Source organism: Tauraco erythrolophus, chromosome 9 (assembly GCF_009769465.1).
Source record: "Tauraco erythrolophus isolate bTauEry1 chromosome 9, bTauEry1.pri, whole genome shotgun sequence".
Lineage (NCBI taxonomy): Eukaryota > Metazoa > Chordata > Aves > Musophagiformes > Musophagidae > Tauraco > Tauraco erythrolophus.
Window position 1 is genome coordinate 22,884,670 of NC_141473.1, and position 15,596 is coordinate 22,900,265.

General features: G+C 49.5%; 1 protein-coding gene across 1 annotated transcript; it reads right to left on the bottom strand.

Moving 5' to 3' along the window:
- Positions 1-7,703: 7,703 nt before the first annotated feature.
- ELOVL3 (ELOVL fatty acid elongase 3) lies at positions 7,704-11,525 on the bottom strand. Its single transcript, XM_009989693.1, has 4 exons — positions 11,422-11,525; positions 10,541-10,672; positions 8,693-8,844; positions 7,704-8,125 (listed from the first exon to the last, which is right to left on the bottom strand). Exons 1-4 carry the CDS (start codon positions 11,523-11,525, stop codon positions 7,704-7,706), a joined length of 810 nt encoding a protein of 269 aa, XP_009987995.1.
- Positions 11,526-15,596: the final 4,071 nt, after the last annotated feature.

Genomic DNA, 15,596 nt, shown 5'->3' on the forward strand with positions numbered 1-15,596 from the left:
ATTATGCTTCACTCTGAGCTAATCCAAAACAAGGGAGCCAAGTCACCCTGCACCAAAACAGCTACCGCTGGAAGCACAACCCTATCAGCAACATGCACTGCAAGATCAAGCATAAACATCTAAAACATACACACAACACATCCAAGACAGACCATTCATCATAACCTAGATCCTACCTTGCCCCTAGGTGCCAGTGCTGCTGAGGTCCCTCCAGTGGGTAGTCTCCATTCTGTGCTGGAGCCTCCATCCAGCCTTCCTACTAAACACATACCTCAATGCTATTGGGCTTAACTTCCTTCTCTGCTATAGCTCTTCCCCCTAAGAAAAGAAGGAAGTGCCTGATCTTCTATAATTTCTCCCCCTCCACTGAGCCTGACCCACAGCTGAGTCTAACTCCTCTCCCTGATAACCTTAGCCAGGTGGCTCCACAATCCTCTCCTACTCCTTGACGAGAGAGCTGAGCTCTTTACACAGCTGGTCCTTCCGCTATGCCCTTTCCACACCCCACGCTGGTCTCAAGCACAGGTGGGAACACAGCAAAGCCAGAACAAGCGTCTCTCATAAAGATGCAGCTTTGCCTGGAGAAGAAACTGGAGACCCAGCTTCATTTGAGTGATGTGTCTATGGAGGGAAACAAAATTCTCCATTCTCTTCTCCCTAGCTGAAGCCAAGAGCAACATGAGATCCCCCTTCCCTTTTAACTTGCTCTAGTAGCTGTGCTTTGCCTTGAGCAGTTTCTGTGCAGCTTTGTTTGTTCTCTGTGGTGCTATGATGCTTGTGAAGATCCTCTACTTGTCCCACAGAGAAGATGAGGTTTGGTTGGGGTGGGAGCGTACAAGGCTGGCTGCTGCTGACTGTTGTGGTATTCAGCTGATGAAAGATATGCCCAAATATGCAGAGCAGAAGGGCAAGTCCAGCACATAGTTTTAATGATCTCCTGCTGGAGCCAGTGGGGGAAAGTCAAGACATAGTTTAGGTACTGATTTTTCAGCCCGAGACTTTTCATGCAGTCATTTTAATTAACGTTTCACCAGAACAATCTGATTTCTGAGCAGGACAGACTGAGTCAGTATCCACACAAGGCAACTGGTAACATGCAAATGTGTGGCCAGTGGCTCTGCAGGTTGGCTGGCTGGTTCAAGCTAGTCCTTCCCAATGCTGTACAGAGGACAATGGGGTCTGCCTCTGTAGTCAGAGGTCTTGCACCACATAGGATCCAGACCTATAGATCCAGATCTTGCATCCATCCAGATGGCAAATCACACCCCAGCTCTAAGCTGAGAACACTTTGTACAATGGCAGCAAATAACTGACACAACCTCAGGAAAACCTTAAAATTTGCAGATGCCAGAGATTATAGAATCATAGAATTGTCTGGTTGGAAGAGACCTTCAAGATCATCGAGTCCAACCATTCACCCTGCACTGTCAGGGTCCCTAAACCATGTTGCTCAACACCACATCTACACGGTTTTTAAACACCTCCAGGGACGGGGACTCCACCACCTCCCTGGGCAGCCTGTTCCAATACTTCACAACCCTATCTGTAAAGAAATTCTTCCTGTTATCTAACCCAAACTTCCCCCGGTGCAACTTGAGGCCATTCCCTCTCATCCTGTCATTCATAACGTGGGAGAAGAGACCAACCCCCATCTCCCTACAACTTCCTTTCAGGTAATTGTAGAGATCGATAAGGTCCCCCCTGAGCCTCCTCTTCTCCAGACTGAACAGTCCCAGCTCCCTCAGCCGCTCCTCATAGGACAAGTTCTCTAAACCCTTCACTAGTTTTGTTGCCCTTCTCTGAACCCGCTCCAGCACCTCAACGTCCTTCTTGAAGTGAGGGGCCCAAAACTGGACACAGTACTCAAGGTGTGGCCTCACCAGTGCTGAGTATAGGGGGACAATCACTTCCCTGCTCCTGCTGGCCACACTGTTTCTGATACATGCCAGGATTCCATTGGCTTTCTTGGCTGCTTGGGCACACTGCTGGCTCATGTTCAATCGGCTGTCGACCAGCACCCCCAGGTCCTTCTCTGCTGTGCAGATTTCCAGCCACACTTCCCCAAGCCTGTAACACTGCAGGGGGTTGTTGTGGCCCAAGTGCAGGACCTGGCACTTGGTCTTATTGAATTTCATACAGTTAGCCTCGGCCCATTGATCCAGTCTGTCCAGGTCCCTCTGTAGAGCCTCACGACCCTCAGGCAGATCAACACTACCTCCCAATTTAGTGACATCTGCAAACCTGCTGAGGGTGCACTAGGTCCCCTCATCCAGATCATTGATAAAGATGTTAAAGGGAACAGGCCCCAACACTGAGCCCTGCGGAACATCACTGGTGACTGGCCCCAGCTAGATTTAACTCCATTCACCACCACTCTCTGGGCCCAGCCGTCCAGCCAATTTTTGATCCAGCGAAGCGTACACCTGTCCAAGCCATAGGCAGCCAGCTTCTGCAGAAGAATGTTATGGGAAACAGTGTCAAAGGCCTTGCTAAAATTGAGGTAAACAACATCCACAGTTCTTCCCTCATCCACTAAACGGGTCATTTTATCATAGAAGGAGATCAGGTTGGTCAAACAAGACTTGCCCTTCATAAATCCATGTTGACTGGCCAACAATAAATAACAAAATTAACAAGTTGGCAGCAGAGTCCTGGGAGAGGTCCCCTGCTTTCCACATGCCACCTGCCTTCCCAATGCAGCTGAACCAGTACAGCCTCCCACATTTGGCTCCCTCCCCATGGGTCCAGGACATGGACATCATGCTCTCTGGTCCAGCACAAATACAGCAGATGTCCTACAGACCTTCTCCAGGACCTCTCTCTCTCACACATCCTCAGTACCTCCCTAGCTATACCTCCTTGGTGCTGCAACCCAAGGAAGTGGTTTTTAGCAGAGTCCTGCTTATTTGAAAGGCCTGTTAGGCATGTAACTTTGTCACTGGATACTTCCCAATCTGCAGATCTAGCAAATGCACATTCTCCTCCATCATCCAGGTCATTAATGGAAATGCTGAACAAACCCAGATCGTGGCACAGATGTCCCTGAGGTTCACTCAACAGACTCCTTCCTTTTCAACAGTGAATGGTATATAACTCTCTGAGTATAATTATCCAATGGGTTTTGTACCTACCCAACATCCCATCTACATCATGCTAAGAGCCGCCAACATGGCAGCCAGGGCTCTTCTTCACCGTGCCCTTACCCTGTCATAGAGGAAAATCAGATTACTTTGACTAGATTCTGTTCTTGACAAGTCCATATGGCTCCTGCTCATCTCCATTGCTTACAAGTAATGAGATTATTTGCTCCAGCATTTTTTGGATGGTGGGTGGGTAAGAGGATTTAACCGTCAGCAGGTCCTGGCTTTTGACCTTGGTCCCTAAGTCCTCATTTTGAAGCGGGGGTACAAAGCTTGCATTTTACAGTCTTTCCATGCCTCAGTGTCCCCCAGTAGTTCTCATAGATAAAGGCAAGTATTTCTGGGATTGCTTTGCCTGAAGTTGATTATGCCCAGATAGTCTGAAAAATTTCCATTTATCTACATACTTTTTTACTTGTGCTTTCATTATTCAAGGCCAGTGTTTTAGCCCCCATCACTGGCATGGCTTGTGCGATCCGTTTGCCCATAGCTGTCTTTATCTGAAGACTAATGCAAAGTGCACCCAACAGCCGGGTCTCCTCAGTGGCTGCCATCAGTGTTTTCTCTCTCTGCTGAAAAGCAGCACAACACCGTCCTTGGTTAGTCTCTTACTCTTGATACAGGGGAGAATTTTCTTGCTTGGTGCTTGCTAGCTTGTACCACTTCGCTCAACCGAGCCCCAAATTGCAGACTGGACGTGAACATCCAAGCTCCTACTGGAGACAGGGAAAACTGGGCTCCGGTTACTGGCCGAGATGGATCTAATTTCTGTCGTCCTTGCCTTTTGGGACCTGCTCGCCGCCAGGCTCGGCAGAGGCTGCGGTGGCGGTACGCCCGCTCACCGCCCGCCGCAGCGCGGAGGCCGGGCCGCAGCGCGGAGGCCGGACCCCAGCGCGCCGGCGGAAGCAGTGCGGTGGTGTCACCCAGCGGCGGGCAGCGCCCGCGCCGGACAGGGACGCGGGATGCGGCGCTCCTGCCCGCGCCCTGAGGACGGGAAAAGCCTCTGGGCAAATCCTTCGCCTCTCCCGGTCCCCGCTGGCGCTCCAGCCCTGCTTCACCGGCTGTCGCAGCCTGGGACTCCGTCTCCTCCTGCCCCTCAAGACTTTCTCTCTGCAACACGTCCCCTGCCCGGCCTCTGCCAGAGCTGCAGGCCTGCTCCCCTGCACTCTGCATCCTCCCCACCTCCCTCCCGCCGCTCCTAAGCCAAGCTGCTCCAGCAGCACTGGGGTCCCCAAAGGTGCCTTCAGCAGGGATCATGGCTCCCCCTGAGCCACGACTCTCGCACAAAAGAGGCAACTAACTGCTGTCTGTTCCCTCAAAGTAAAAAAGAAACAAAATAGACAAAAACTCAAGATATGTCCCCTCCGAAACAGGTCTGTTGGCTATTTCGGCTCATCAGCAACATTAAGAAGGACTTTTCTCTTCTTTACAGAGTGCCAGGAAGTCATTTCCACAAATCTTCAGGGAAATAGCACTGACCTGGGGAAGGAGGACATCATTATTAGCTCCCTAAGCCCCAGCAAGCACCACTACTTCCCTCACACCTGCAGCTGAGCACTCCAGACAACTTGCCAAACAGCAGCAGTAGCAGCAACACAAAACACAGGAGAAAAGTCTTGCCCTGCCTAGGCCTGAGCAATTTATTGTTATTTTTTGCCTAGCCAGAGAGAATGGCAGGGCGAAGGGGCTGATCCTGGGCCTGCAACATGCATTCCCTGGGGTGGGTGTAGAGCAGGCGGGGTAACGCGAGCCCTCCTGGCAGCGTTGGGAGAAGCCTCATTCTGGGAGGAGGGATGTGGCTGCGTGAAAAGCTGCAGTGCCTCTTGGAGGGGGATAGCAGGTCCCTACAAGACACTCTTCAGCAAACCTGTGTCTGCTAGGGTGACTCCTGCCCCATAATAGATACTTCTTACCCAAGAAGCCTGGGTGGATGGGCTGGCAGCAAAGAGTTCTTCCAGGGGTGAAGCCTTCTGGAGGTGCAGAGCCCTGCCTCCAGTGCAAGAAGCAGTGCTGGCAGAGCGCGAGTGGTTGGCCAGCTGACCTCATCCCACAGAACATCACCTCTGAAGCACCAAGAGCACATCAGGCAGTTTAGGCAGAAAAGAGCAACTGTGGAAACACACTGCTTCTTCAATGCTCTTGTGCTTGCGGAGATGCCTGGCTCAGCTGAGGGAGCACTGCTGGGGCAGCCAAAGGCACATGTGAGGAGAGTGCTGGCGGCTGCCTCACCAGGATCACACTGTCACAGAAAGTGCCTCAAATAGCGGAGCGAGGTCACTCTGTTACTCCCATGCGTTCACCATCCCCTCCTCTCTAAAGAGAGCTCCCAAACAAAGAGGTCAGTTTATTCCTCTTCCCCAAACACTGCCTGCTTCTGCATTTCCCAAAGCTGGGGAAGGTGCTGCTCTGCTCCTACCCTCCATGCTGGGAAGTCCCAAGCTGGGGCGCTGCTCATTGGGGAAGACGGGGCAGGACACAGGCTGCTGCCATCTCTCCGGGGTGGGAAGTGCAGCCACAGCCCTGCGGTAGCTTTGCAGAGCCAAATCCCATTCACCAGATAGGAGACAGCATCCACCCAGAGGCTTGGACACTGCGGAGCTCCTGGCCAGGCTCAGGCTTCGAAGCTTGTCTTGGCTTTATCAAGCTCAGTGCTTTCGAGCAGCCATATGCTCAGTTCAGAGGGTAAAACAAAAGCCTGATTTTTTTGCCATCTCCTTCTCATTTCCAGTTCCTGGTAGTGAGCAAAGGGGCTTGGACAGCAGGACCAGCTGTTGTTTTCTGCAGAAGAGGGAAGCACAGAGGGAGAGTCTCCTGGACACCTTACACTTGCTAACTCTCAGGAAGACAGAGGATTGAGATGGAGAAAGCAATACTTCTCTCACAGTTCAGAGCAAAGGCCAGGTATGAAAAAGGCATCAAATAAATCAACCCATACATGACAGCATTTATTAGTCATTTTTACACATCACGCAGTGGCAGATGCACCCTGAGAGGAGCTGGCTCTGGGAACCTTCTGTCCTGCTCAGCTCCTAATGTCTGAGGCAGTAACTGTTCAGGTTAAATAGATTGTTTAATATCGTACAAGGGACACACTCAGGATAACAGCCATTAAAGTTCACAGGACTCAGTTCCTTGCACTGCAGTGGAGAAGAGAGCACCCAGGCAGAGCCCCTCATGTCTCACTGCTAACCCCATCATCCGGAAGCTCTTTTCAGCTGGGTCACTGTTACGGAGGTAACCTATGTCTGCCAGTTCATCATTACAGCAGATCTGGTAAGGCATTAGTCAGGTCATTGCTCAGGCTCAGTTCACAGTCTTGGTGTTGCTTTTCCAGCTGTACATTTTGTGCTCCTATGAGCAGCGGCTGGGATTTGTCTGCTGGAGGCACCACTGCTCATCTTCTCACCCAGGGCCCTTCTGAGGAGCTCCAGAGTGTGCGGCACTTGGGAAGGACTCCACTGAGCCCATCCTGGGGCCATGGGTCACAACCTTGCCTCGCCTGAGGGGTCTTGTCAGCCTCCTGCTACCAGCTCAGCCCAGGCAGACACCAGTGGGGACAGCACTTACTGCAGCCCCAGGGAAAGGCGGCTGAGGGAGGGGCAGGGACTGAGCGTCAACATCATTGCTACACTGGTAAAGCCCATACTGGTATAAACTGGGGAAGGAAAGCATCCCAACAGGGTTTCACCTGCTAGCCAACAAGCTTGAGGCTCACACGCTCTGCTTCTCTGTTTGAGGATGCAGGTAACTTTTGGGGTTGGAAGATGACGCAAGGGGGAAGGTGATCTCCCTCTGGCCTGGCTGGAAAAGGGACGTGCAGCCAGCTCAGTCTTTGCCTGCCCTGGGCATGGCGAGCCATGGGTGCTGCACAGCTCTAAATGTCTGCACAGCATCTGGCCACAAAATGCTCTTTAAGCAGACCCTGTCCCCACAGATTGGTACAAAGTAGGAGTCAGTGCTGCTCCAAGCTAAAAGGAGAAGTTTGGTTCCAGGATGAAAAAGATGTTCCTCTTTCCCCTCCCTACAAACCTTAAAAAACAACAGGGATTTTCTAGTTCCATACTGTTCCCACTGGCAACCTACTGGGGCTACCCCACACACAGAGTGGCAGCAGGTTTGGGCTCTGCTTTTCTGCTCTCCCTCAGAATTGGGGACCATGGAGTAGGGAGTGCTGTTTGAGAGGAGTGTACCTACTTTTTTCCAAGGAGAGACTTGGCGCGTGCGGGATCCTAGCAGTCCCTGGGAAGGAGATGAGGCACAAGGCAAACCCAAGAGAAGCAAAGAGGAAAAGCAGAACCATGGCTCCGAGGTCTCCAGCCACCTCCCCTCCCCTCCTGCTATCAGCCTGCGACAACCCGCACCTCATTCTGGCATGCCACCCACTGCAAGACAGACACACCAAAGGCCAATGCACAAGTCAATCTAAAGGCTGTTATCCAGAGTGATCTCCTCTTAATCCCCATCACACCCATCCCACCAGGCACCTGAGCTCCAGACAGGAGTGAAAAGTTTCCCTTTTCCCTCTTCCCCCCTCCACCCCAGTCTCTTCTTCCCTCCCTAGTTTTATTCCCCCTTTGATTTCTGGGCTCTCCTGACATAAGTCTTGAAGAAGTAGTTGCCGAAGAGCACCAGGATACTGGTATAACCCATGAATGAAAACAAAATAATTTCCCAGGTAGCATGGCAGACCTTATCCTCCCGCCAGAAGATCACCAAAATGTTAATTATTAGATAAAACACGATCTGCAGCATTTGTGAAATGGTGATTGCCATGGCGATGTAGCGGGATACCTGGAAGCCTGCGGCTCGCATGGCGTAGTAGAAGTACATGACAGCATGGATACTGTAGTTCAAGATTGTAAGCCAGCCACTGCCAGCTACCATATCCTTATAGGCATACCAGATGAGGATCAGCGTGATAGCGTGGTGGTACCAGTGGAGGAAGATGAGCTTCTTTTTCCGGAGAACAATGAACACAGTGTCACCTTGAGTTGGGAGAGAGTTAGTCAGGTAAAAAAACCACAGCAGTTGCACAAGTTTCCATATGAGGCAGAATGAGCGAGCTGCAATGATGAAGCCATTATGTGGCTTGATCCCATCAGAACCTATGTTCCCATTAAAATCGTCTGTATCGATAAAGTCCACATAGGCACCTAACTGCTGGCACGTTTGTGACACAAGAGCCCCTTAGCTCTACCTACACAGCATTTCAGACCAGCTTTTCTGTAGGTTTTTGGATGGAAACTGATTGAAAAGCCCACACCTCCCCTGCCTGCCTGCTGCCACCTCGCCGCAGTCATGCCAGTGCAGAATTGCCTAGTTCAGGCGCTGGCCTGGGGATCAAACCAGAACAATAACATCAGGCTGCAACCCTGTGGAGAGCAAGCATGTCGTCTGGGTTGAGCAACAGGGAGTGAGAAAGTGAGTGACATGTGCAAGGCTAGAGAGCCCTGTTCTCCAAATAACACTTGGACAGACACCTATAAAAAAAACCTGCTTGTAAAAACAAAGGAGTTATGAACATGTGGGATAAGAAGGAGCTTAAGACTCACCCAGTTCCAGGAATTTGCTCAGTGAAAATAAATAGACCCAAAGCTTGGAGACGGGGTGGACATAGAAGGATGGACTACACACTGATTGCTTAAATCCCTTGGTAGAGAGGATGAAGGACATTTGCTTCCAGATCCGATGGGCCCCCATGGCACTGCAAGAAAACCAGAGGAGAGCTGAACGCTGTGCCCAGGGTCCCACCAGAGCCTCCAACAGCTCTGCACCCAAGAATATTGAGCTAACTCCATCTCAGTGCCCAGAGCAGTCTCGAGGACATCTAAAGAAACTGTTATCTTTTTAGACTTCCAAGCAGGTTTCAGCCCTGCATTTGCTGGGCATAGGCTTGCCCAAAACCTCTTGGCCAGGAGTTGAAACACATATTTCTGCAAGAGCAGGGAAGGGCTGCTGCTGACACCAGAACAGCAGCAAGGCACAAGGAATAAGTAGGTTATGAGCCACCAACACGGCCCTTTGGCTTCCCTGGTGCCATGGGGCAGCTCCTGGAGGATGGCAGCAGCCAAGGTCTGAGCAGCAAAGAATGGTCCCTTGTTACACCCTTTGCTTCTGCTGCTCGAAGAGGCACTCAAGAGTAAGAGCTGCCACGTCTGGTCAGAAAGGGGGGACAATTGTCCTGCTGTCCCATCTCCTGACAGGACCCAACAGTGCATGCCCAGGGAACGCTTACAGTCTGCTGCAGCAGGCAGTTCCTACAGCTGATGAGAAGAAACATCTCTTTTCCTTTGTTATCAAACTATACGTTTCATTTGCATGATCTCGTCTCCAAACAGACCGTGAATAGTCATCCCCTGACCCCCTCTGCACCCCAACTTTTGATTTTACAGACCACTGCCATGTCCTACCCTCACAGAGGGCAACCAGCGTCCCTTAGACTTGACCAAAGCCAGCTTGTGCATGTAGGCAGAGACACTCCTCTGGAGTTACAGAGGCAGTAGTCTAGTTTTGCTCTCTCCCACCAAACAGACTAAAAAGGTGTGGAGATGAGTGGAATGTTGGAAAATTGACATCTGCTTGTTTAATTACAGAGCATGGGTTGAATCATTCTCATGGTCACTGCAGGAAACCAGTACCATAAGACAAGACAGTTTGAAAACAGTTATTTTAAACTGATCTTCACATCTTTCATGGCTGGGGAAAAAAAAAAAAAAAATCAAAGTGAGAACTTGGCAGTAGTATCAGGCTGTTCTTAAAAAGTGTCTCTAAAAAACGGGCAGCAAATAACCCTATCTTTGTACCATCATTCTCCTGCCATTGCAACTACTCATACTTTTTTCTACTTTCGCCTGTGTCAAAGCATACTGGAAAGACAACCCAAGGGACTGGCGATTGTCAGTGACTTTGATACATTCAACCAGTTCATGCTACCAGCCAGAGAGGATCTCCCAGCGTCTTTCATTCTCTTCTTTAGATTTACAGTAAGAAAGGTGCTTCTGCGAGCGTATCAGAATTTTCCCTGCCTCCTACACAACAGGATTAGAAAAAGGTGGGGAAAAAAACCTAATCTCCATTTTTAAGAGTAATAGACCTCAAATGAAACTTGTACTTATCAGGCACCCTTTGAACAAGGTTCTCTCCTCTTGCAGACTTCACATTCAAATCTACCCACTAACGATTTTCAAGCACAGTCATTTGACTTACTGGAGTATTTCTGGCAGGAAACCAATGACCTGTATGAATATCTCACTTTCCTTTATGTAACATGGCCTCCAAGGGGAAAAAAAAAACAAAAAAAAATTATTTCCCTAATGACTTAGTGGATACCCAGAACTTCCCATCAATCCAGTCCTGAGGGAAGGTCTACAGCTGTCTTTGGCTTTAGCAAAGTTTCTTACCTGAACAAGGCCAGACCAAAGGACCACAGGGCCAGTGGGAAGCGCAGTTCATAGCCTCTCCGTTCCTTCATGAAATGCTGGATTCCAAAGATCAGGATCACATACGCTACAGCAACAAATAAGGACTTATGCCTACAAGTAGAGGAGAGTGAGCAGTCAGGAAAAGATCCAGAATGACCTGTTTCCAGCTGGACTTCTGTAGCCTCAGCAGAGTGCTCTCACCAAGAAACAAAAGATCTCCTGTTCTCATATTAAGGTTGAGTTTGGTCACAAGAAGCCTGCCCTGACAGTGAGCAGAGCTGGCAAGGAAAACCCTGGGCATTGCAGGAAAGAAAGCAAGCTGTTACATTGTGGAGATTTCCACAGGACCTTGATGGGACGAGGCAGGATCTAGTAACCTGCAAGTAGGATCCAGAGCAAACACATCAACGCATTTTGTCTGCTTATACATGAGACCCTGCAGGCAGAGGATGCTTTTTGCCTAAAGAGGCCAGTTGCACCAGAAAGCTAGATGCTCAAGGGCCATGTGTTATGTCGCACTCCTTTCCAAGGCTTTAGGGCAGCACAGCAGAGCTGAGCACCCTGTTTCCCAGTACAAGGACTGTGGTGGCTGTCTGTGGCTGCCCCTTGCCCTCTTGTCACACCACAACCTCCCTATGTGCTGCAGCATGACCTCAACCACCGTTTTCTCTGCCCAATGCGCTGCCGCAGTCCTTCCCTGACAGCTGCAGGCGTGCAGCCAGCACCTGCACCATCACTGCAACTGGAGTCCCCCAACCTCCTCCTCGGGACTGAGGACCCCATGCATGCTCTGCTAGAAACAGCAGGACTCAATGGGGCTACCCAGGTCCTGGGGGTCCCTGGAAGCAAGCTTCTCTCACCAATTTTCCTGCATCCATTCTCTAGCTTCTTCGTAATTGAAGTTCTTCTCGAAGTCATACTCCCCCAGCGGCTGCAGCTCCGACGGGTCCAAGCTCATTTCCATGTCAAGCATCCTCAGGAGAGAGCCGACACGAGCTGCTCATCCACCCCGCACCTGCAGATAGAGTCCCGGGGCTGTGCTCCTCCCTGGCGTCACACTGTGAGAGGAAGCTGCAGTCACCACGTCAGGCTGGGGGCGGTCCTGCCACCCACTGGGTACCAGCCCCATCCAGCCCAGCTCACCCCTCAGTAGATGGGCAGGATGTTTCCAATACTGTCATCAACAGCAGGCAGAAATGCCCTTACCCCAGCTGTGGTTAACAGTTGCATCTTCATTCAGCACCGTAGGCTGAAGCATCTGGCCGCTGCTGCTGGAGACCAAATGGGCTTAAATTTATGCAGCTACAGCATGACTGCTATGACAGCTATAGTTACAGCGTAGTCAAAATCCCCCAAACACAGCGTATCTCATTGCACCCTCCAGTCACTTCACTCAATTTGGTCATTCACCCAATAATCATATCTTTACACGTGTCCAACTGGAACATCCTACAAAGCTCACAGACTTGGGGAGGGTTTTGCCTCATGCAGATATTACTGCACCTGTACACACGTCACCTGCTTAACTGCTGCCTCTTCAGACACAAGGCAAACATCTGTCCAGCTGAGACATTTGCTCTATTCTACAAGGCAGCAGTGGGAGATCATCAGGAAAGAGCCTGACATGTGGGAATGAAAATCCCCTTGTGATTTTTACATCATCCCTGACTTGCACTCGCCATTTTCCAGAGCACTTGCAAGTTTCTTCAGAAAGATCAGCTTATACATTTCTAAACAGCAGTGGTTTTGCCATACCCTACACAGGGACAACACCCTGTACATAGCATGGGCTTCCATTGTGCCTTGCACAGCTCTCACCTTAGTGTTCCCAGCTCCCAGGAGGACTGCAGCTCGAGGATTGCACAGTCTCCTTTCTGTCACTCCTTCCTTACCCTCCTGCTTGCATCTGTGGCAGAACCACATTTCATAGAATCATAGAATGGCATAGGCTGGAAGGGACCTCAGAGATCATCTAATCCAACCTCCCTGTCATGGGCAGGGACGCCTCTCAACTAGATGAGGCTACTCAAGGCTCCGTCCAGCCTGGCCTTGAACACCTGCAGGGAGCGGGCATCCACAACTTCTCTGGGCAATTTATTCCCAAGTCTTACCACCCTCGTACTGAAGAATTTCTTCCTAAGATCTAATCTAAATCTGTTCTCCTTCAACTTAAACCCATTTCCCCTTGTCCTATCAGTGGACACTCCTGTAAAAAGTCCCTCCCCAGCCTTCCTGTAGGTTCCCTTCAGGTATTGGAAGGCAGCTATTAGGTCCCCCCGAAGTCTTCTCTTTTCAAGGCTGAACAATCCCAGCTCCCGCAACCTGTCCTCGTAGCAGAGGTGCTCCAGCCCCTGGGTCATCTTTGTGGCCCTCCTCTGAACACGCTCCAACAAATCTATGTCTCTCTTATGGTGGGGACACCAGAACTGGACGCAGTATTTGAGGTGGGGTCTCACAAGAGCAGAGTAGAGGGGGAGAATCACCTCTCTTGACCTGCTGACCACACTTCTCTTGATACATCCCAGGATGCGGTTGGCCTTCTGGGCCGCATGAGCGCACTGCCGGTTCATGTTGAGCTTCTCATCTATAAACACCCCCAAATCCTTTGGGGGTTTCAATGCTTTGCTGAGTTTTCCCGCACTCCAATCTTTACCTGCCTTAGTAAAAAAATAAATACATAAAATCGGGGGTTTTTTTTGGCAGTTATACTACCATTTTCAGAGGAAAAGCCTTTGCTAGTACGTGACGTGAAAGGACAGAGCAGATTTGCTGCTACACAGGGCCTATGCTGAAATCATTGCATCCCTTATGCTCCTCCTCTCCATACAGTTCTCTCCAAGATCATTTCCCTCTAACAGCAGTGACCTTGATCATTCTTAAAGGAAGTGTGGGTGATGAGATTGCAGTTGTACGTTTCTAAAAGGCTCCTCTTTGAGCTGAAAAACCACCAGATCCTGTCTTGTTGACTGTGGAGTACACTGTGAGTAGATGCCTTGAAGTTACTCTAGCGCAGGTTCAAGCTTATTTTTCAGGTCTGGTGATTTCCAAGTCTGTTTCCCATACTTTCTTAAAACTTGAGGAAAAAGTGCAAGGCTATTTTTCATTCTACCATTTCTCCCATGTAACACAAAACAGCAATATTGTTTAATATATTACCTGAGGAGGAGGATTTCCAAGATTACACTCTCTGTCCCTAATAGCATATTTTAATGTATACTTTTCCTGCTTATCAGCATACACTTTTCTAATTTATTAATTGTGAATTGTTAATACTTTTACTCTCTATCTCTGTCTGCAGTCAACTACTCTCAAAGAGGAATTCCTGCAGATACAGGGAATCTTGTTCCCTGGGCTAAGCAAAGACTTCCTAGAAAGACTCTGTTGTAGGTTACAGCAGTTTTACAGCCAGAGTGGCACGGTCATGACATTTGAGGTAGCCCTAAATACATTAAATGCTCATTTAAACCTCAAATTGCTATTTGCAATGTTATCAGCATGGGGAAGAGGGGCAGTGTGGCCACCAAGGTCTTCACTTTCTCATTGGCTAGCTGACTTTCTAGCTGTACTGTCACCAGTTACCTACTTGCTCCACACAGGTGGGGACACAGGAAACAAGGAGGCAGAGTAGTGGATTTTCAAAAATTATTTTCTCTATTTATTTTAATTCCAGGTAGGATATGCCAGTTCAGGCTAGCCTTAAAAAGGAGAGCCCAGACAGTCTCTGCAGAACAAGGGACAGTACACGCAAAGCCAGCTTTGCCTGGATAGACTCATGATGGTCTGAGTCACACTGCCAGCCCCACCAGTGCAGAGGACAGCCTGTTTTCTGCACAGGGGCAAGGGTGAGCAGGCGAAGATGGCACATAACCACCTCCAAATCAGCTTGTTGTACTGCCTGTGATTCTTACCTGTGGCTTACGCATCAGAGCACAGTAAAAGCCAGTGAGGGATCTCCTTGTACAAGAACTGCAAGCTTTCATTAAAGCTTAGGATAATGTCCTGATTCCATATATCCCTCTGGACTGCAGAGAATATATCATACATGGTCCATCCCAGAGGCAGCTTCTCCACCACATTGACCACACTATGAAAACAAAGAACTCTCCTTGTGTTTTTGATCGAAATATCTTTCAACCCTTTTGACACCAACAGAGGCGGCATATCAGATAAACCATGATTTTGTTACACATACTGACATTCAGTTAAAGTAGGTTTAAGAGGTGGGAAGAAACGGTAAAGACAAGGAAACAAACTTTCTCTCCTAGTTGACTCCCTAACTTTGGAAAGCAACCTAGGTTTAACACATATTGCAGCAAAGAGCTCGACAGAAAATGCTGGAGGAATTACCCTGGGCTGTTAGGCTTACATTCAGCTAACGCAGAGCTTATGCCCACATAAGTGATGAAACACTGAAACAGGTTGTTCAGAGAGATGGTGGATGTCGCATCCCTGGAAACATTCAAGGTCAGGCTGGATGGGGCTCTGAGCAACCTGATCTAGTTGCAGATGTCCCTGCTCACTGCAGGGGGGTTGGATTTGATGACCTTTAAACGTCCCTTCCAAACCGAACTATTCTGTGATTCTATGATAATCCTTAGATGCAAAAGCTGACGCAAAATGAGATCTTATTTACCTTTTCTGGCACTTCAAATGAGGGAAGCTCTGAAAAGCTTTTTTTTAAAAAAAGGGCAGCGGCAGGTAATACAACACAACAAACGGCACAGCTGTTTGAAAGCCAAAGCTCCAAGCACACCCATTTTTGTGTAGATTGAGACCTTGTAAGTACCAGCCTGCAAAAGATTGTTTATATCTGGTTTGGGTAAAACCCAGGCAGTGGGCTTAGCTTGTTCCAACGAGAGGGAAGAGCTGCAGTGCAAGTGTCAAAGGCAGAGAGCTTTAGTCTGTCGGCACAGGAAGGAGGTGGTGCGACTCGGGGAAGACTCTGAGATCTGTACAGGTGTATGGATTTGCCTGCATTGCCTCTCTTTCCCAAGTTTAACTGTAACCCTTCCTCCCAGCCACCATGACACAGGTG